The sequence below is a fragment of the Armigeres subalbatus genome, chromosome 1, assembly GCF_024139115.2.
Source record: "Armigeres subalbatus isolate Guangzhou_Male chromosome 1, GZ_Asu_2, whole genome shotgun sequence".
Classification (NCBI taxonomy): domain Eukaryota; kingdom Metazoa; phylum Arthropoda; class Insecta; order Diptera; family Culicidae; genus Armigeres; species Armigeres subalbatus.
Window position 1 is genome coordinate 72,900,764 of NC_085139.1, and position 23,761 is coordinate 72,924,524.

Genomic DNA, 23,761 nt, shown 5'->3' on the forward strand with positions numbered 1-23,761 from the left:
CACACGCTTTTTCAACACCGACGAAGCACACACCCTTACTTTCCCTGGTGAAATGAGCAGTCGGCTTCGGTTTCTGCTTCTTTTTCGTTTTTTCCTTATCCGGGCACTCCGAAGCTTTATGGCCAACTTTCTGACAGTAAAAACACTTGAATTTCTTCCGTTTACCGGAAAACTTTCCTTTTGGATTGGTACTGAACGCCGCCGAGTCCTGTTTTGCCATCGTACTAGCACCACCGGATGCATTCTGCTTTATTTCTTGGTCCAGCAGCCGGCATTTCACAAAATCCAACGTGAGCATTTGCTGCGGCAGCGACTCCATCGTCGTCACAACAGTTGAATACTCTTCACCCAGGCTGAGCAGCAATCCACAGACAACATCCACATCAGCCATCACCGCTCCGATTTCGCGCAGCTGCCGAACGAGCGATTCGTATTTCATAAAATGTTGCTGCAACGATCCGCCCTCGTGTTTGAGCTCCTTCAGCTGTCGACTCAGATGCATTCTTTTCGCAACGCTTTTACGATCGACCACACGGGATAGTGCACTCCAGATTGCTTTTGGCGTATCGTGCCCCTGCACATACTCGATTTGACTGTCACATATCCGCGAAACGATGAGCGATTTGCATTTGCGCTCCCGCTTTTTCACCTTGTCCATCTCCTTATCCTTGCGATCCTTTTCCTGTGCCGTGTCCTCTGGTTTGACGACCAGATCATTCCGCTCTCGTGCCTCCGTCGTGATGAAATCCAGAAGATCGTGTTCTTCCAGAACTACCTCCATCCGATACTTCCACGTCGAAAAGTTGGTCCGGTCAAACAGGTGCACACGATGCACATCCTTTTCCTACTCCATTTCTCACGGATTCTACGTTTCCCGACCGATAAACACTACCGAACCGATAACTCGCGTAAACCTGGGCCAATAACCTATTGGGAAACAGGTTATTCCGTGATAATAAGGATTTAAACTTTAATATTTAAGGAGAGAAATAAAACAAGTTTCTATTTATACGTTTGGTTATGTTGTGTTTACATTTGATATACAGTAATGACAGTCTGCTCAAAAAGGGGTTACGACATAAGGTCGAATATGGGGATTGTTATCCTTCAACATCATTATGCTATATGTTGAAAATTAATATCACAGCTAACTAACTTTTGAAATCATGGGTGGGAGGCAGTTTGCATTTTGCCGTCGTTGCAGTCGGACAAGCGAAAAGTTGTCTACGCATGGTAATAGGTACGGTAGGTAGGGTAAAGGATGTATTTTGGACCACACTTACGAAGGCTTTTGTTTTGGACCACCAAGAGGAATTTGCACTCAGTGATCCGAAATATGAGCCGAAATACCCTACCAAAGAGAAGTTTTTTGCCTTTTGTTTACTCCGTCTGGATCAACTCGGTCGTTGTTTGCATGATGCTTGTGAATACAGTGCAATTCCGATTTCCGCTCCCCGTCCAACATGGGTTGAGATAGCGGGTTTTGTCAAACAGTTGGACACTGATGTACAACTTATGGAAACTGTTTACAAAACGTCGGAAGTCAGATCTTCATGTGTGAAATTCACCTCGTCGGATGCCATGCAGGACGCGTTACGAAAAAATTGCAAGCCACGGAAATTTCATTATACGAGCAGAAAGACTGTGGAAGTTGCGGGAAGTAACATCCGGTATTTATATTCTGGTGTTTGATCTTCCACCAGAACTACCAGATGATGATCTATCTTCGCCAGTGATAAACTCTGTTTCTAAAAGAAAAATCACTTTAATAAAGATTGAAAAAGGATCTATTTTCGGTACTCGCACAATTCGACACAGTGGAGTTTGAGAAAAATGTCCAGTGGATTTGGGCCTCGATCACGGGTGCACGACTGCACGATGTGTCTTTATGGACGTTAAAAGTGTAATATCGCCGTCGCTGGAAATTGCAAATCACAAAGAATAGATTTTGTGTGATGACCTGAAGAACAAATGCTTCGAGGTTCAAAAGGAAGGACATCGCAAAGATGTATGTCCTCTGCGAAACAAACGGATTGAGAAGAAGCCCAAGAAATCAACAATCACGTTGGCTTGTGTAGTTAGTGGAAGCCAGAACAATGAAAAAGGTATTGATGAGAAAATTATTAAGGAGGAAACTATCAAAGTTCTGGACGACGAGATGCAGCAGTTTGATGAAAAAAAGAAAGAGAAAAAGAGATAGAGAAGGAAAAAGAACCTGACTCAACGAAATTTGTCTTTTAAAAATAAAACGAATCAATTGTGGTACACGGAGAAGAAGAGAAAATGCTGTGAAAATATGCTGAGGAACAACGAAACAAGAAGGAGGATGATTTGCGAGAACAAGCGAAGAACGCAGCTCGCAAAAAGCGCGAAAAAATGCATTGTAATTTAATTATTTTTGTTATTTAATAAGTAAATTGGCTCCGTAGAGTTTTATAAAACAAATGAGCCTCACATTAACGCATTAGAAAACAAATCCGAGAGGGGGCTATTTTTTTCTAGGGAGGGCTAAGCCCACTTAGCCCCCCCTTATTTACGCCAATGATGTAAACCCTTCTTTAAAAGCAGGCCCTGACCTACTATAAGGCAATGTTGGATGCGATTCATCCTTTGGATGTAGGCGTTTACCCGGTTAGGTATGAAGTTCGATCAAAAATGACGTCAAAGGTTTTAGGAGTGGGAGGGGGTCTAGATTCTAGATTCTTATTTAGGTTTCACTGCGAGAAGTACGAAGGGAGAAGTGGGCAATGAGAAGTGAGAAATGTGGAGAGGATCGTCAGATGTCTCATTCCTTACTTCTCATTACTAGAAGTGGAAAAAAGAGTGAGAAATGAGAAGTCAGAAATGATAAGTGAGCAACAAGAAGCAAGAAATGAGGAATGAGAAGTGAAACTTCTTGCTCCTCATTTCCCACTTCTCACTTTTCACAGTGAGTGGAAGAAGTGAAAAAGAAAGAGCGAGAAGTGAAATGTCTCACTTTTCACTTCTTTCTCTTCGTTTCTCATTTCACATTTTTAAAATTTTTACTTCTCAATTATCACTTGGCCGGGGCTCTGTCAAATGGCATCAAGCACCAACAAAAAATTACCCATTTTCAGCCCAAATTTTCGGCTAGCAGATTTGTAATTTGTAATTTTATTGACGACTATTGTACACGGTACCGCCATCGGGGGTGAGAATGGGTCATCGCTCTCACCGGCAGCCTGGAGGTCGAATAGCAAAATGGTTCAAAAAGGTCTCTTATATTTTAGTCTTCTTGCCCTCAGATACATTCAATCTATTCTACAAGCATTCTAAGTATTTGAAACAGTGACCCATTCTCACCCCCATTTGACCCATTGTCACCCCCGACAACGGTAACTTGTTGTCAAAAATATAACATTAGCTCGAAGAAATTAGGATAATAAAAACGGTGAGGTTGCTAACACACGTGCTCATCGTATGCGGCCCAATAACCGTTTCGACCAAACGTCCAAATCAGCCACATGGAATTCGGTTACAAGACTATCGACCGGAGTCTCCCCTTCCTTCCATCGATATCCTGTCGCTGACCGTCAACCAATATGTGAAAGCTGCTTCTGGCTTGTTCCAGGTTACACTGCCGATGGCTCCTGTGCTGAGGTAGGCATTCTGCTATTCTGCCATTGTGTGCTGACAACTACCAGATTTCTTTAAATACTCCTTCGGGAATTCCTCTAATAATTCATCCGGGAAACCCACACGGAATTGCCGAGGGATTCTTGCAGATAAAATCGAGAGCTAGTACCAAACAGACTCCAGAGGGGTTTTTCTAAAATATTACTTTATCGTCGCACATCACTTTCTCCTACGAGGTTTGAATAAATAATTGGCAAATAAAACAAAATCCATGACCCCCGGTCTACGATACTTCACAAATTTAATTAATTAAATAAAGTTCGTTACACTTATTTTGCGATGGCTTGCCAAAACACTTGAACCACTGCCACGATACGAGCCCCCATCCAATTTTCCACCACCGGTGGACCGCTCTGGTCGTGCAATAACGATTTGTTTTTGAGTCCTTAATTAAACCAACAGGCAACAAACGCCACCTTTCAGCGGGTCGTTAATCTTGCCCTGGGTTCTGTTCGTCTCTCTCCATCCCTGTTGGTTATTCGCGGGTGACTAATTACCGTGTTTTTTTCTATTCGCATTTTTTTTTTCAATTTTGCTCGGTCCTTTCTACGATGAACTCCGACATTTTTTTTAACGGCATTTTTTTTTAAGGCGATACGTCCAGTGCCTGTTGGTTGTAGAGCAATTCAGAAACAACGAAACCACCCCGTAAAACTCATCGCCTTATAAATATGGCAACACTTTGTGTTAATAGCGATAATAAACCGTACGTGATTGAATTCCCCTGGTTTTTTTTTCTGCGCCGCCTTGCCGCTTTTTTTTCTCCCCACACGCTGCTGTGCGATTCGCTGGGTGTTCGCAGTGCCGTACCATCAGGAACATCCGGCGGGACAGCAGACCATTTACCAGGACGATGACGGTGTGGTCGACAGATGTTGTGGCGTTCCGCGAGCGCGGCTACTCGCTGCAGAATATCGGTTCTCAATGAATTTTTAATTTGGTTTTGTATTGAATGTCATCTATATTTATTTAAAGAATTTTGTTAATTGTGACTTTTATAGACTTTCTGATTCACACAGTTTTATTAAATCTAAGAATCCAGTTTTCCAATTGATCAGGAAACACGAAATCCTTGTTGAAAATTCCTTCAATAGGAGTTGTGGACGATGTTTCTGTATTCTGTTCCACTAACAGATTTTCCGTAGCAGTCAAACCTCTTGGCTGAAGTTCTTCGTTCCAGATGATCTGCTCTAACCAATCCAGGTAATACGAAATTCGCACGTAACCTTCTACCCATGGTAGATCTTTGGGCCACGTGTCGTACATTATAACGAAATCCTTCAAACCCACAATGGTAGACAGGCAGGCTTGTCTGTTGACTGACTGTAAAGGCGCTCCCATTATCCCGTGAAGTCCGATTCGCAACGGATCGGTGTTGATGACACACATGTCACCAGGTCGGGTAACGGGATCGTTTTCCAAACCAAAAATCTTCTTGCATCGTTCTTCCGTAATAAATTCATTATCCTCAGACTCGAAGATTTGTTGGACACCTGAAACAGATAATTTACCAAATTGCTATTCCAATTTCATTATTAATTCGCAACACACTTGCCTGTGGTTGCGTTCATTCCAACACCGGTTTGCACGAGAGTGTCGTATAGATTCTCTGTCCAATTGCTGGCCAGACAGGCTGGTATCACACTACTTGAAAGCTGGACCGGTGTTTTTAGTTTAACGACAGCCAAATCATGATTCTTGGGACTCATTACGAACTCCGGGTAACACGTGACTTCCAGGATATCAACACTGCCGTATCCATCTATCTGTATTTGATCCGGTGTGGCGAATCTAACAAACTGTTTCAATCGTAAACATGACATAAATATATAAGTGCGGTACTCACCTAGTACAAATACAAATTGTAATAGCAAAGCTTTCGCTAACCAAAACACCATTGCATTTCATTAGCTTGGGATCTCCATCGGAGTAGGAAATTGATATCTGCAAAAGGTTAGCGTCAATTACGGATTACTTGATAGTTGAAGGAACTAACTGAATGCGGGTGTCTCGAGTTAACGCATTCTCCGGTTTTGCGTTTGGCCGCCATTTTCTGGAATCTATCGCATTCTGAAACTCGTAATATCGAGACAAAATGTTTAAGAACAAGCTGAAGATGGAAATACCTTTTTCACTGATTCGCTTCGGCCTTTGAGCTGCTTGAGGTTCGTTTTCAGCCATGACTTCCTTAATCCAGGTCAAATATCGTTGAACATTTGAGAAAACCGAATATTTCGAGGTATCAATCACTTTGGTTGAGGGATCTATCTTCGCAAAAGAAACAACTCCTCTCAGAATCCATCGATCGCCATCATAGAAATACATTCCGCCGCCACTGTCACCGCCTCCAGGACTGGTTCCTTCAACAGATAAAGAATATTGGATCACCCGTCAATCGCTCACGACATTTTCAACGCTTACCATTCAGATCCCCCGCGCAGAACACATTTTCATTCACCAGATTTCCAAACAAAACCGGATCGTTTTCTGTACACTTCCGGTAGCTCACCACCGACAGTGACGCCGTATTAAGCACTTCCGAAACGTTGCCCGTCTCGGTCGTACCCCACCCCGTAATCCATCCACGTTGACCTTCCAGATTGCTCAGATCTTGGGCAACCCTCTGATCGATGCAGATCGGGATCACGTAGTCCGTAAAGACGACGGCCAATCTCATCACCAGCAGTGCCACATCGTTCCGCAGGGCAGAATACTCCGGATGGACATGCACTTTGCTGACGTCCCGGATCTGCACTGGATCGCCGACCACGGACAAACTCTGCTGCCCAAGATGCAGCTCAAATATTGCAACCGGCATCGGACGCCTATTTTTGCGGTTCACAACGCAATGGGCCGCCGTCAGAAGGTGTTTCTCGTTCAGCAGACTTCCGCCGCACTGGTATCGGAGCTTTTCACGAGGTTGCTTATGAAAAATGGCCACATGCCATGGCCACTCGCCTTCCTCGGCTTTCCAACCGTGCGACACCAGTTGGACGAAGCCGTGCTTGCGAGTTCCACAATGGTAAGCGAGGGCAAACGGGTCCACTTGAAGCAGTTGGTATACAGCAAAAATTATCAACCGATGTAGGAAATTCATTTTGAACACGAGAGTACTGTTACTGTAAAGTGGGACCGATCGCGATGAAGCGATAATGGGAACTGTTCAATGAAATCACTTTTACATAGATTGTTTTTGTTTGGAAATTATCGCTCGGTTGGGAATTTCTTCGATTAATCGATGCAATATATTTCTGCGAGCTCTATGCACGTAGTGGTGAACATGGTTGCCAAATAAATTTGGCATATTGAATTCAAAATTTCTTTATTTTCCAAAATTGCCGCTCAAAAAATAGGTACGAGAATTCACTAGTTTTTCATAATCTTATCTACGATATCTTATTTACAAAATGTTACAAATTGCTTTCAGCACATTTAAAATCGAATTGAATTTAAATCAAAATCGAATAGAAATAGAGATCAATTAAAAATTGAATAGAATCGAACAGGAATCAAATCGAAAGCGAATCGAAATCCAATCGGAATCGAATCAAAATCATATAAATCGAATCGAAATAGAATTGAATCGATTTGCAATGAAAAAGAATTTCAATCGAAACTGAACCGAAATTGAATAGAAATCGATTGGAAATCAAATCAAAATCGAATCGAAATCGAATCCGAATCGAAATCCAAATTGAATCGAAGTCGAAAACGAATCGAAATAAAATTGAAATCGAATCCAAATCAAATCAAAATCGAATCAAAAGCAGAAATCGAATCGAAATCGAATCGAAATCGAATCGAAATCGAATCGGAATCGAATCGAAATCGAATCGAAATCGAATCGAAATCGAATCGAAATCGAATCGAAATCGAATCGAAATCGAATCGAAATCGAATCGAAATCGAATCGAAATCGAATCGAAATCGAATCGAAATCGAATCGAAATCGAATCGAAATCGAATCGAAATCGAATCGAAATTTAATCGAAACCGAAATCGAATCGAAATCGAAATTGAATCGAAGTCGAATCGAATCAAAGTCGAATCGAAATCGAAATCGAATCAAAATCGAATCGAAATCGAATCGAATCGAAATCGAATCGAAATTGAATCGAAATCAAATCAAAATCGAATCGAAATCGAATCGAAATCGAATCGAAATCGAATCGAAATCGAATCGAAATCGAATCGAAATCGAATCGAAATCGAATCGAAATCGAATCGAAATCGAATCGAAATCGAATCGAAATCGAATCGAAATCGAATCGAAATCAAAATCGAATCGAAATCGAATCGAAATCGAATCGAAATCGAATCGAAATCGAATCGAAATCGAATCGAAATCGAATCGAAATCGAATCGAAATCGAATCGAAATAGAATCGAAATAGAATCGAATCGAAATCGAATCGAATCGAAATCGAATCAAAATTGAATCGAAATCGAATCCAAATTGAATCGAGATCGAAAACGAATCAAGATCGAATCGAAATCGAATCGAAATCGAATCGAAATCGACTCGAAATCGAATCTAAATCAAATCTAAATCAAATCGAAATCGAATCGAAATCGACTCGACATCGAATCAAAATCGAATTGAAATCGAATTGAAATCGAATCGAAATCGAATCGAAATCGAATCGAAATAGAATTGAAATAATATCGAAATCGAATCGAAATCGAATCAAAATCTAATAGAAATCGAATCGTAATCGAATCGAATCGAAATCAGATCGAAATCGATTCGAAATCGAATCGAAATCGAATCGAAATCGAATCGAAATCGAAATCGAATCGAAATCGAATCGAAATCGAATCGAAATCGAATCGATATCGAATTCGAATCGAAATCGAATCGAAATCGAATCGAAATTGAATCGAAATCGAATCGGAATTCGATTTTGTTTGGATTCCGAGTTAATTTCGATTCGATTTGATTTCGAGTTGATTTTGATTTCGATTTCGATTAGTTTTTTAATTCGATTTCGATTCGATTTTTTTTTCGATACAATTTTGTTTCGATTTCGATTCGGTTTCGATTAGATTTGAAACCGATTCAATTTTTTTTTCGATTTCTATTCGATTTCGATTCAATTTTGATTCGATTTTGATTTGATTTCGAGTCATTTTCGATTCGATTTCGATTTGATTTCGATTTGATTTCGATTAGATTTCGATTCAATTCGTTCCTATTTATATTCGATATTGTTTCGATTTCGATTCAATTTTGATTCGATTTCAATTTCAATTTCGAATTCGACTTCGATTTCGATTCTATTTCGATTAGATTTTGAATCGATTTTAAATCGATCTCGATTCGGTTTTGATTCGATTTTGAATCAATTTTTAATCGATTTAGATTCAATTTTGATACTACGATACTATTTCGATACGATGTCGAATCTATTTCAATTCGTGTTCGATTCGATTTAGATTCGATTTCGATTTGATTTCGATTCGATTCAATTTTGAATAGATTTTGATTCGATTTCGATTAAATTTAGATTGGAATTTGATTCGATTTCGATGCAATTTTGATTCGATTTAGTTTCGATTTCAATATGATTTTGATTCGATTTCGGTTCGATTTTATTCGATTTTGATTCGATTTCATTTCGATTTAGATTCGATTTCAATTTCGATTCGATTTCGGTTCGGTTTCGAATCGACTTCGATTCGATTCGAGTTCGATTCTATTTTGATTCAATTTTGTTTCGATTTCGATTTGTTTTCGATTTGATTTCGATTTAATTTTGTTTAGATTCCGATGCGATTTTGATTCCAATTCGATTCAATTTCGATTTGTTTTCTATTCGATTTCGATTTGATTTGAATTCGGTTAAATTTTGTTTCGATTTCGATTCACTTTCGTTTCGATTTCGATTCGATTTTGATTATATTTTGATTCGAATTTGAATCGATTTCGATTCAATTACGATTTCGATTAGATTAAGATTCGAATTTGATTCGATTTCGATTCGTGTTCGATTTGATTTCGATTTGATTTCGATTCAATTTCGATTCGATTTCGATTCGATTTTGATTCGATATCGATTCGATTTCGATTCGAATTCAATTCGATTTCGATTCGATTTCGATTCGATTTCGATTCGATTTTGATTCAATTTCGATTCAATTTTGATTGTATTTTGATTCGATTTTGATTGGATTTCGATTTAATTTCTATACGATTTCGATTCGATTTCGATTAGATTTAGATTCGAATTTGACTCGATTTCGATTCAATTTTGATTCGATTTAGTTTCGATTTCGATTCGATTTCAATACGTTTTTTATTCGATTTCGGTTTGATTTTGATTCGATTTAGAATCGATTTCAATTCGATTTCGATTCCATTTCGATTCGATTTTGATTCGATTTCAATTCGATTTCGATTCGATTTCAATTCGATTTCGATTCGATTTCGGTTCGATTTTGATTAGATTTCGATTCGATTCGAGTTCGATTAGATTTAGATTCTGTTTTGATTCAATTTTGTTTCGATTTCTATTTGTTTTCGATTTGATTTCAATTCAATTTTGTTTTGATTCCGATGCGATTTTGATTCGATTTTGATTCCTATTCGATTCAATTTCGATTTCGATTTGAATTCGAATTCGATTTGATTTGAATTCGAATCAATTTTGTTTCGATTTCGATTCACTTTCGATTCGATTTCAATTCGATTTTGATTATATTTTGATTCGAATTCGAATCGATTTCGATTCGAATTTGATTCGATTTCGATTCATTTTAGATTCTATTTAGTTTCAATTTCGATTCGATTTCAATACGATTTTGATTCGATTTCGATTTGATTTCGGTTCGATTTTGATTCGATTTTGATTCGATTTCAATTCCATTTCGATTCGATTTCGATTTCGATTCGATTTCGACTCGATTTCGATTCGATTTCGATTTCATTTTGATTCGATTTCGGTTCAATTTAGATTCGATTTAGTTTCGATTTCGATTCGATTTCAATTCGTTTTTGATTCGATTTCGGTTCAATTTTGATTCGATTTCGATTCGATTTCAATTCTATTTCAATTCGATTTCGTTTCCATTTCGATTCGATTTTGACTCGATTTCAATTCGATTTCGGTTCGATTTTGATTAGATTTCGATTCGATTCGAGTCCGATTTGATTTCGATTCTATTTTGATTTAATTTTGTTTCGATTCCGATGCGATTTTGATTCGATTGTGATTCCAATTCGATTCAATTTCGATTTGATTTGAATTTGATTTCGATTTGATTTGAATTCGATTAAAATTTTGTTTCGATTTCAATTCACTTCCGGTTCGATTCCGATTCGATTTTGATTATATTTTGATTCGATTTCGATTCGAATTTGATTCGATTTCGATTCAATTTAGATTCGATTTAGATTTGATTTTGATACGAATTCAATACGATTTTGATTCGATTTGGATTTGATTTCGGTTTGATTTTGATTCGATTTTGATTAGATTTCGATTCGATTTCGATTCGATTTAGATTCGTGCTCGATTCGATTTCGATTTGATTTCGATTCGATTTCGATTTCTATCCAATTTCTATTCGATTTCGATTCGATTTCTATACGATTTTGATTCAATTTTGATTGTATTTTGATTAGATTTCGATTCGATTTTGATTCAATTTCCATTCGATTTCGATTCGATTTCGTTTCAATATCGATTCAATTTCGATTCGATTTTAATTCAATTGCGATTCGAATTCGATTCGATTCGATTTCTATTCGATTTCGATACGATTTTAATTCGGTTTCGATTCGATTTCGATGCGATTTCGATTTCCGTTTTGATTCAATTTCATTTCGATTTCAATGCGACTTCGATTCGATTACGATTTGGTTTCGATTCAATTTCGATTCGATTTCGATTGAATTTCGATTCGATTTCAATTCGATTTCAATTCAAATTAGATTCGATTCCGATTCGATTTAGATGCGATTTCGATTCGATTTCGGATCGATTTTGATTAGATTTCGATTCGATTCGAGTTCGATTTGATTTCGATTCTATTTTGATTCAATTTTGTTTCGATTTCGATTTGTTTTCGATTTGATTTCGATTCAATTTTGTTTCGATTCCGATGCGATTTTGATTCGATTTTGATTCTAATTCGATTCAATTTCGATATGATTTCTATTTGATTTCGATTTGATTTGAATTCGATTAAATATTGTTTCGATTTCGATTCACTTTCGATTCTATTCGATTTTGATTATATTTTGATTCGAATTCGAATCGATTTCGATTCAATACGAAATCAAAATCGAAGTGAAATCGAATCGAAATTGAATCGGAATCGAATCGAAATCGAATCCAAATCGAATCGATATCGATTTGAAATCGAATCGAAATCGAATCAAAATCGAATTGAAATCGGATTGAAATTGACTCGAATCGAAATTGAATGTAAATTGAAATAAAAATCGAATCGAAATCGAATCGAAACTGAAACTGAAACGAAATCGAAACGAAGTAGAATCGAAATCGAATCGAAATCGTATCGAATTCGAATCGAAATCGAAATCGAATCGAAATCGAAATCGAATCGAAATCGAAATCGAATCGAAATCGAATCGAAATCGAATCGAAATCGAATCGAAATCGAATCGAAATCGAATCGAAATCGAATCGAAATCGAATCGAAATCGAATCGAAATCGAATCTAAATCGAATCTAAATCGAAATCGAATCGAAATCGCATCGAAATCGAATCGAAATCGAATCGAAATCGAATCTAAATCGAATCTAAATCGAATCGAAATCAAAATCGAATCGAAATCGAATCAAAATCGAATCGAAATCGAATCGAAATCGAATCGAAATCGAATCGAAATCGAATCTAAATCGAATCTTAATCGAATCAAAATCGAATCGAAATCGAATCGAAATCGAATCGAAATCGAATCGAAATCGAATCAAAATCGAATCGAAATCGAATCGAAATCGAATCGAAATCGAATCTAAATCGAATCTAAATCGAAATCGAATCGAAATCGCATCGAAATCGAATCGAAATCGAATCTAAATCGAATCTAAATCGAATCGAAATCAAAATCGAATCGAAATCGAATCGAAATCGAATTGAAATCGAATTGAAATCGAATCAAAATCGAATCGAAATCGAATCGAAATCGAATCAAAATCGAATTGAAATCAAATCGAAATCGAATCGAAATCGAATTGAAATCGAATCGAAATCGAATCGAAATCGAATCGAAATCGAATCGAAATCCAATCGAAATCGAATCGAAATCGAATCGAAATCGAATCGAAATCGCATCGAAATAAAATCAAAATCAAATCCGAATCGAACCGAAGTCGAATTAAATTGGATAAAAGACTCCAAATCGAATCAATGTCGAAATTAAATTAAATCGAAATCGTAACAAATTCCAATGGAAACCAAATCAAAATAGAAACGAAATAAAATCCAAATTGGATAGTAGACTTCAAATCGAACCAATGTCGAATTTGAATTAAATTGAAATCGTAATAAAATCAAATCAAACCAAATAAAAATAGAAACGAAATAAAATCCAAATCGAATTGAAATCGAATCGGAATTGAATCAGAATCGAATCGAAATCAATCTGAAATCAAATCGAAATCGAATTAAAATCGAATCAACATTGAATCGTAATCGAATCGAAATAATATTGAAATCGTTTCTATGTTGAATCAAAATCGAATCGAAATCGAGTAGAAATTGCATCGATTGAAATCTAACCGAAATCATAATCGAATCGAAAAGAAATCGAATGAAAATCGCATAATAATGGAATCGAAATAGAGATCAATCCAAATTCGATATCAAATTGAAATCGAATTTAGACCGAATCGAATCGAAAGTCATTCGAAATCGAACAAGAAACAAATTGAAAACGAGAAGATAATTGGAATCGTATCGAAACAGAATCAAATCACTACTAGAATTAGAAAATCAAAGACTATCGTGGGCTCAATCGAGAGCAAAAATAGTTCCAATTATTTACAATTAATAACGCAACAACTGCCACTAAGAATTTGAACCAGAACTTTCTAATTTGTGAACCACTGGTAATCATGAAGCACTTCTCCACCTAAGGTAACAATTTTGCATAAATAAAGCCCGTGTTTACACTCATACGACTCTTGGGGCGACCCCTCAGCCTTCTGTCCGTTCCCAAACAACATCGTGAACCATTGTTAGAGAATTGAATCAAGTGGAGGGAGAAAGCAGCCTTCGCCGGAAACCGTTTCAGAAAAACCATGGACATACACACGTCTATTGAGCATAAAACAGTGCAACAACAGCAGCAGCAGTAGTCGAGCCGAGAGTCAAGCGCAACTTCACCATGATGGGACTCCGGTAGCGTCATAAATATTTATGCAACGGGGCGAAATGGTAGCACACACATGCACCAGCTCGTGCACACAGGTGAATAGAATGAGAACGCGCGTCCTTAATGTCCCGGACGACCGGAAGATTTGTTACCGCTACTTACACGACGCGACGTGGTGTGTTCCCGAGCCGGGTTGCGCCAGGAAGTCCCAGGTTAAGTGGTCAGGTGAAATATACCCTGCATTACCCCCACGTGATGGTTCGTGTGTGCATAAAACGGTATGCCATTAGCTTCGATTATTATGGGTGCTTTGAATGGCGATTCGGCAAGCCGATATCCCGGGTAAGTGTGCCGCAGAAGCCGGATCCGCGACTGCTGAATGGTACAGAACTGCATAAAATTTCGTGTCGTAAATCGACCTGATAGGTAATACCCGCCGATGAAGTGCTTTGCCTTTTACGACGATGTTATCGGCCGTTCAGGAGATATTTTCGAATGGAAGTGATCCGTTTTGAAATTTTTACGATGAGGGATGTTTAAATTCATTGCTCATAATGAGAGTGTTCGGCATTGACTGTATTTGTAGAATGATGTAGAATATTTGCTGCAGATTACCGTGCTCTAAACGACTTGATTAAGATATTTTGAGAAAATACAAAAAAAAAACAATATTACCCGACTCTCTCCTAATGATACACTCTTTTACACATTCACACACTTTTTCTGGGTCCACTCTGTTATCGTTGATGAAAAGTCCGACACCATGTACTTCAATCAACAATAGACGGCCGCTTCAAATTGTCTACTTTATATCCCAACGAAGGGTCAGCCGATAAAGCCGATGAAAAACAAAAAACTGGCTCTCAGAATGAGTTCTCACCCCAACGTCAACAACGTGGCGATCGTTGAAACCTGCGTTAGTTCCGGCTGACTCAAGCCCATGCTTATTTTAAGGGCTTGTTTTTTTAAACGTAAGCTAGTTCAATGCTGGTCCCCCAACCTGCCCACAGTTTCCCTTTAACCTGTGAGCGTCCCCACAGGGCAGAACCGTGAAAATGTTTTCGACTTTCCGAAGCCCCAAACTACACGCGCCCGGGTGATGGCGAGAAGTGGACTCATCCGCATCAAAACTTTCCATGTTTTGCGCTGACTTGCCCGGCCGACAGCGTTGCTCTCGTTGTTTTGAGTGGGATGATGACTTCGGCACGGCCGGCCAGCAGAGAGGACAACACCATCGCTCTGGAATGGATGCTTAAAAAGCCCGGCCCAAAAAGTTGAAATTGGTTTTTCCGGCAGGTTTCCAAAACAGACTGGAGCAACGTGGCCACCGCAGGCTGTGGAACCGAATGGATCGATTTCGATGTTTTTCCGATGGAGGATGTGCAGGTTGTTGATGATTCGACGATAAGAGGAGAAACAGATTCGGGATATTGTTATTGTTGGGAAGTGAAGCCTTCTGGCTATTTTAAATTGTGATTTCTGGAGAAAATCGTAATGGATGTTTTCGAAAATAAGTATTCATTATGGAGCCTAATGAACAATTTTCCAATAAACAGAATCTGAATTCTGGCAAAATAAAGCATGGTGTTATCAATCTATGTGTAAAAAATGACGACAATGACAACAATTGAAAAGAAAACAATATTTTAATTAATCAATTCCCTATCGAAAGCGTACAAATAGATCACTCAAATGCACACTTGATAGACCTAAATTATAAATCCAATCTAAATCCAATCCAAATCCAATCCAAATCCAAACCAAATCCAAATCCAATTCAATCCAATCCAATCCTAATCCAATCCAACTCCAATCCAAATCCAATCCAAATCCAATCCAATCCAAATCCAAATCCAATCCAAATCCAATCCAAATCCAATCCAAATCCAATCCAAATCCAATCCAAATCCAATCCAAACCAAATCCAAACCAATCCAAACCAATCCAAACCAATCCAAACCAACCAAACCAACCAAACCAATCCAAACCAACCAAACCAATCCAAACCAATCCAAACCAATCCAAACCAATCCAAACCAACCAAACCAACCAAACCAATCCAAACCAACCAAACCAATCCAAACCAACCAAACCAACCAAACCAACCAAACCAACCAAACCAATCCAAACCAATCCAAATCCAATCCAAACCAACCAAACCAACCAAACCAATCCAAATCCAATCCAAACCAATCCAAACCAACCAAACCAATCCAAACCAATCCAAACCAATCCAAACCAATCCAAACCAATCCAAACCAATCCAAACCAATCCAAACCAATCCAAACCAATCCAAACCAATCCAAACCAATCCAAACCAATCCAAACCAACCAAACCAATCCAAACCAATCCAAACCAACCAAACCAATCCAAACCAACCAAACCAATCCAAACCAATCCAAACCAACCAATCCAAACCAACCAAACCAATCCAAACCAATCCAAACCAACCAAACCAATCCAAACCAATCCAAACCAAACCAATCCAAACCAATCCAAACCAACCAAACCAACCAAACCAATCCAAACCAATCCAAACCAACCAAACCAACCAAACCAATCCAAACCAATCCAAACCAACCAAACCAACCAAACCAACCAAACCAACCAAACCAATCCAAACCAATCCAAACCAACCAAACCAACCAAACCAATCCAAACCAATCCAAACCAATCCAAACCAATCCAAACCAATCCAAACCAATCCAAACCAATCCAAACCAATCCAAACCAACCAAACCAACCAAACCAAACCAATCCAAACCAACCAAACCAATCCAAACCAATCCAAACCAACCAAACCAATCCAAACCAACCAAACCAATCCAAACCAACCAAACCAATCCAAACCAACCAAACCAATCCAAACCAATCCAAACCAATCCAAACCAATCCAAACCAACCAAACCAATCCAAACCAATCCAAACCAACCAAACCAATCCAAACCAATCCAAACCAATCCAACCAAACCAATCCAAACCAATCCAAACCAATCCAAACCAATCCAAACCAATCCAAACCAATCCAAACCAACCAAACCAACCAAACCAACCAAACCAACCAAACCAACCAAACCAATCCAAACCAATCCAAACCAATCCAAACCAATCCAAACCAACCAAACCAATCCAAACCAACCAAACCAACCAAACCAATCCAAACCAACCAAACCAATCCAAACCAATCCAAACCAATCCAAACCAATCCAAACCAAACCAACCAAACCAATCCAAACCAAACCAACCAAACCAACCAAACCAACCAAACCAACCAAACCAACCAAACCAATCCAAACCAATCCAAACCAACCAAACCAATCCAAACCAATCCAAACCAATCCAAACCAATCCAAACCAATCCAAACCAACCAAACCAATCCAAACCAATCCAAACCAATCCAAACCAATCCAAACCAACCAAACCAACCAAACCAATCCAAACCAATCCAAACCAATCCAAACCAACCAAACCAATCCAAACCAATCCAAACCAAACCAACCAAACCAATCCAAACCAACCAAACCAAACCAATCCAAACCAACCAAACCAACCAAACCAATCCAAACCAACCAAACCAACCAAACCAATCCAAACCAATCCAAACCAACCAAACCAACCAAACCAATCCAAACCAACCAAACCAATCCAAACCAATCCAAACCAACCAAACCAAACCAACCAAACCAACCAAACCAATCCAAACCAATCCAAACCAATCCAAACCAACCAAACCAATCCAAACCAATCCAAACCAACCAAACCAATCCAAACCAATCCAAACCAACCAAACCAATCCAAACCAATCCAAACCAACCAAATCTAATCCAAACCAATCCAAACCAATCCAAACCAATCCAAACCAATCCAACCAATCCAAACCAATCCAACCAATCCAAATCCAACCAAACCAATCCAACTAGACATGTGCGCCGGTCATATCATCGGCGGCGGCGGCGTGGTGGTCACTTTGCCCGGCGGCGGCGGCGTCACGGCGGCGCGCCGTTGACTTTTATCGGCGGCGGCGGCGGCGGCGTGAACCGGCGTGGATGAAAAAATAAATGGTTGAAAAAATCAATTTTACTGCGGATTTTTGGATTAACGCGGTTTGATTCACACGGTAGGAATCGCCCGTATAAAAACCGACTTCAGTGGATTAAAATTGCAATATTCTGCGTTTGCCGATCATCAAACAGCACATTCAAAATAGTCAATTGCCGGCTATACTAATCAATAACTGATTTCAAAATGTTATTTGAATTACTACTATTTTGTTATTCTTTGATTTTGATTAATCAAATTTTAACAATAAATCCTGCTTCACTTTTTCGTGACCCCTTAGTGTTTCGGTGTCATAGAACAAATTGGTAATAACTTTTTTCAAAATCTAAATCTAATATTTTCCTGAAATTTGCCTAAATATGCCAACAAAGCTCTTGGTGGAGTTTCTAAAAGAACTTCTGGAGGAAACTATGTTTTTTTTAAATTCCTACAGGCATTTCTCAGTAAATTTCATTAGGAATTCCTTCGTAAAATCCTAATGCAATGTCTGCAGAATTTTTCTAAGAAAATTATTTTGAGCTTTTTAGTAGAATGTTTTCACTTGTCATAAGACTAGTTAGCTACTTTAGCTATTTTAGAAAGAAAAATCCATTCAGGTTCTTTTTGGGAAATTCCTTTAGTAAAACATAAAATATTCCTGCAGGAATTCATTCGGAAATGTATTAAAGAATGAACTATTTTCTGATGGAATTCCTAAGAGAATTTTCTAAGGGACTTTCCGAGAAAATTCCTTAAGCAGTGTTGGAAAGTGTAGTAGGAACCTTTTAAAAAAAATTAGCAAATCCCCACAGACATTTCCAAAATACATCAGCGGCTGCTTCCGCATCTTCCTCGATTGCACACCCTAGAGCCAACGTCCTGTTCCAAGTTCTCTGCAAGTTCTTTTGCTGGTCTATCTTCCTGCATACGCACTACATGTCCAACCCACTGTAATCTGCCTTATTTTATCAACCTGCCTATGTCTGCATTTTTGTATACTTGGTTTAACTCGTGGTTCATTCATTCATCTACTCCATTTACCATTTTCCACCACGCTGCCAAGTATTGAGCACAGTATTTTCAACTCAAACACTTTGAGAATTTGATAATCTGCATCTTTTAACGTTCATGATTCATGGCCGTACAAGACGACTGGACGAATCAACGATGTGTACAGAGCTAGTCAGTTTTGTCAGTGTCTGTAGGTAGCTTCGTGAAGTTACAAAATAATTTTCTGGAGGAATTTTCAAAGGATTACCCTGAGAAATTCTCTATTAAATTGCTTAAAGTAGTTTTGGAAGAATTCCTATGGGAATTTCAGGAACAATTATTGTCAAGGAACTTGCTAAGGAACTCCTAGAGGAATTACTAAAAAAAAATTCCGAAGCTGACAGAAATTTCCGAAGTAATCCGTTAATAAATTTGTGAAGGAGTTTTTAGAGATTTGGAATTTTGAAACAATTTCCTAAGGAACTCCTAAAACATTCTCTAGATATTTCAAAAAGAAGGATTTTCGGAAGGTATATCCGAATTTCTGAACGAAATCTTGACGGAATGTCCAAAGGAATTTTCGGAGATATCTAAGACTGTCAGAAGTTTCTTCAGGAGTTACTTTGAAAAAAACCTGCAGGGATTTCTACGGATATTCCTTCAGGAATTTGTTCAGGAATTCTTAAGGAAATTTCGTCCTAGAACTTTTCAAGGAATTCCAAAAGAGTTCTTAGAAGAATTTCTTGAGGAATTTTCGGGAAAACACCTTAACGATGTTCCCAAGGTTTTCTTAAACAAATTTCTGAAGGAACTTTTTCCGAAATAATTCCTCAGAGAAATTCCCGAATATAGCTGAGAGAATTTTCGAAAGACTTAATGGAATTCGTTTCCGGAGGGAACTCTTGGACGAATCTCTATAGGATTTTTTGGTGAATTACAAAAAAAATCCTGGAGAAATCTAGGAATTACTTCAGAAATACCAGTAGGCATTTCCTCTGAAATTCTATTAGAAATTGCTTCATAGATTCCTTTGAGAATTCCCCTGGAAATTCCTTCAAATATGCCTTAAGAAATTCCTTTAGAGGTTGTCCATAAACCACGTAGACTCTTGAGGGGGAGGGGGTTCGAAAAAGTCTACGTCAGTCTACTAAGGGGGGCGGGGGCATACAAAAAGTCTACGTAGACTTTTTTTTCGGAAAACATTTTATACAGCAGCTTTGTGCAAAGTTCACTTGTTCGATTTTTTTTTCAATTTTTCCGTTTTTTTTTTTGCAAGACTTTACCGAAATAATCTCTTGAATCTCTTATGGATTTCACTGAAGTAATAGTCTGAACTATGGCTAAAAAATATCATGATTTTAACAGCAAATTCTTCTGTGTTGAGCACGAAAATTCTCCAAAGTATTCACGCAGCTAAATTTCTTACGGTTAAACTAAAAAAGAATATTGTTGATTCCAACAATCGATTTATTATTGAACCAAAAAGATTTAATTGTTGATTTAACAATATTGTATGTTGAAAACAACAATATTATTTTAATTTCAACAGTATTTATTTTTGATCCGCGTTTGCGTTTTTGGGAATAGGCGTGTATTTTTGAATGTCAACATTCTATATTTTTTCGCTCAAGTCTTGTCCTAATATAAAGTTCTTAAGTGATCCTAATTAAATAAAAAAAAATATATTTATAGAAAACTCGCTGTGAGGAGAGCTCAGCAACGTTGTGGTGCATACATATGCTTAGGTAAGTTCAAAACATACAAATAATTACCGAATTACTGTACAGATTTTTGTCATATTTTCAGAATGAAACCAGAAAAGGAACTACCGTGTCCGTCTCCATGTATTCCCGGCCAAACAGATCTTGAAAAGACCAGGTATAAAGTGATATGTTTTTACTTTCGTTTGCAACCCAAATTTAAATTTGATCATAAAATCTGAACTAGAGTTTGAAAAAGTAAAAAAAATGTAATTTATTTTCAGGATTTTCTGTAGACAACTGCAGCCTCATATGCACCATCATAAACAACAGCAGATTGACCAACATAGATGATAATATACATATATTCTAATAAAATGATAAAAATAAACATTTCCTGAGCATAAACTTGTTTTTGTTTACCTTCGAGAAAAAAGAAGAAACTATATAAATACATACATATATAATGATTTCAACAATATTATATTGTTGAACTAACCGTATTCACGCATTAAATCAACAATATAATCACAATTACTTCAACAATAATATTGTTGTTTTAACAATCAAGTAACTGAGATCTTGATTGTAAAAACAACAATATTATGGATTGATTCAAACGGAGAATATTATTAGCCCTGAGCTAACAATATTTATTGTTGAAATCAACCCAGAATATTGTTGTTTCTACAATCCATTTTTCTGCGTGTTCTATAAAAAATTTCAAAATTTCCATTTGGATTACATTGATTACATTATAGATTCTACTAAAATATCCTTTAATTTTCGGCAGGAACTTCTTTAGAAACTACAAGTGATTCTTTAGAATTTTCACGGAGAATTATATCGCACTTCGACGAAAAATTATTTAGAATTTACAAATTTACATTTTGGAATATCCAAGAAGAAGTCTTTGGAATTTCCAAAAGACATTCTTTGGAACTTGTAAGGGGAATTCTCCGTAATTTCCGTGAGAAATTCTTCAGAATTTCCACTGAAGATTTTCTGGGAAGTCCCCGGGAAATTTTTCTTAATTTCTGAAATTCTTGGAATTTTCGCGAGGAATTCTTTGGACATACATAAAAGCGAAATTCTTGAGATTTCAATGGAATGGAATTTTCAAGAAAAATATCGGAATTATCACGGAGAGTTCTTTGGAGTATTACCTGAAAACTTTGAAGGTTATTAATCGGGAAATTCTACGGAATTTCTACTACAAACTTTTTGGAATGTAGACTTGACGTTCTCGGAATTTCAACTCGAAATTCTGAAAATTCTTGGGTTTTCTACAAATTTGAACCGGCATGAAGAATTATAATTCAGATGCGTGACAGATTTTAAGCAGTGACGCGCCTATGCAAGTGCCGATGGCGGTGGCGCACACCTCTAGGAGGAATCAAATCCAACAGAAATTAAATTAATTGGCTTCGAGATTTGGTTTCAGGAGCTATGGACAGAGGATTGAATTTGATTTCGTTGATATTGAGTTGGATTTTATTCAGTTTGATTTTGTTAGGTTTGAAATTTGAATTTTACTGTAGTGTTCACAATGGATTTGAAAATAGATTTGTATATTTGAATTGCTGAAAACGTGGTTGATTTCCAATTCTTTTCCAATCACTTATGACATTTTGTTAAATTTGAAAAAGTGTACGTGATCGGGGTTCAGCCAAACCGCACCAAGCGGCTTTTCGACTGACTTGTAATATTTTGCTCGTACAAGGACAACGAAAATAGTTTCATATCAATTTAAGCATACATTTGCAGTAAGATATCCTCAGTTATGAGGTTGAGGGATATTCGATGCGATTTGCGATCAATTAAATCTGCTAAACGAAAGTTGGTGTGATTTGACTGAACCCCGACCACGTAGACTTCAAGGGGATGGGGGAGGGGTTTTTGAAAAGTCCACTAGGGGGGAAAGGGGGGTGGGTTAGAAAATGGGAAAATTCAGTCTACGTGGTTTGTGGGAAGTTGTTTAGAAATACTTTCAAAATCTCTTAAAGTAGTTCAAACGGGAATTATTTTCGAAAATCCAATCAGGCTCTCTTTTAAAAATGCCTTCGGAAATATATTTAGAAATTCCTGCACAAAACCCTCCAGGAATTTTTTCAAAAACTTCTCCAAAAATTCATTTAAGAGCTCCTAAAAAAAAAATTCCTTGGATAATCTAAAAAAAACTCCACCAAGAATTCCTTTGGATATTTCACCAGGGATTTCTTTAAAAGTTCCTTCGAAAAGCCTCCCGGATTCCTTCTTAGAATTCATTGAAAATTAATTAGATAATGAAATAGTTTTAGGTGGAGTTACTAATTGAATTTTTGAAAAACTAAAACAAATAAATTAAACAACTAACGCTGAAAAAATCCGAAGGTATTACTGAAAGAATTTCGTAAAGAACCCATGAAGGCATTTTCGATGGAATTCCTGCAGGAAGTTCTGGAAGAATTCTCGAAGAATTTTTTAAAGGAATTGCTGGAAGAAGCTCTGAAGAAATTCCTTATGAAAATTTGGAAGAAATCCCTTATGCAATCTCTGGAAGAATTTATTAAAAGAATTCATAGAATAATTGCCGAAGAAATTCATGAGGAGGTATTCATTTAAAAAATTGAAGAGTTGCTAAAAAGTTTTTGAAGAAACTCCAAATGGAATTTCTTGAGAAATTTGTTAAGAAATATCCGGAGGAATCGCTAAAGAAACTTCCGAAGGAATTCCTCAACGATTCTCCTAAGGAATTCTTAACAACATTTTCGTAGAAATGACTGAAACAATTTTTTTGTATGCATTCCATAAGGAATTTTCGGAGAAATATTGTAAGACATTTCCGGAAGAATACATAAAGTAATTTACCAAGCTTTTTTATTGAAACTTTTCGGAGGAATATCTGGAGCAATTTACTAGGAAATATACCAAGTGGTTTTGGCACTTTGGGGATGTATTTAAGCCTTCACAAAAGCGTATGTGCCACAACAAACATAATTGGCGAGTTACCTATAGGCAGTGTTGTCTTACACTCTGTGCAAGAAATT

General features: G+C 37.5%; 2 protein-coding genes and 1 long non-coding RNA gene across 10 annotated transcripts in view; 2 read left to right on the forward strand and 1 right to left on the reverse strand.

Annotated features, from left to right (window-relative positions):
- Nucleotides 1-23,761, forward strand: part of LOC134227108 (cadherin-87A) — a 1,007,180-nt gene that overhangs the window by 338,287 nt on the left and 645,132 nt on the right. The window lies entirely within an intron of this gene.
- LOC134206267 (uncharacterized) overlaps nt 3,831-23,761 on the reverse strand; it is a 36,926-nt gene continuing 16,995 nt past the window's right edge. Inside the window, exons 7-12 of the mRNA XM_062681961.1 lie at nt 6,079-6,816; nt 5,784-6,017; nt 5,654-5,727; nt 5,504-5,601; nt 5,213-5,448; nt 3,831-5,150 (exon numbers count right to left, since the gene is read on the reverse strand). Of these exons, the coding sequence (XP_062537945.1) occupies nt 4,669-5,150; nt 5,213-5,448; nt 5,504-5,601; nt 5,654-5,727; nt 5,784-6,017; nt 6,079-6,816 (1,862 nt within the window). The 3' untranslated portion in view covers nt 3,831-4,668. The remainder of the gene's footprint in view (nt 5,151-5,212; nt 5,449-5,503; nt 5,602-5,653; nt 5,728-5,783; nt 6,018-6,078; nt 6,817-23,761) is intronic.
- Nucleotides 20,477-21,131, forward strand: LOC134227101 (uncharacterized). Its single transcript, XR_009983610.1, has 3 exons — nt 20,477-20,777; nt 20,839-20,910; nt 21,017-21,131. It is a non-coding gene; the product is annotated as an uncharacterized LOC134227101 (long non-coding RNA).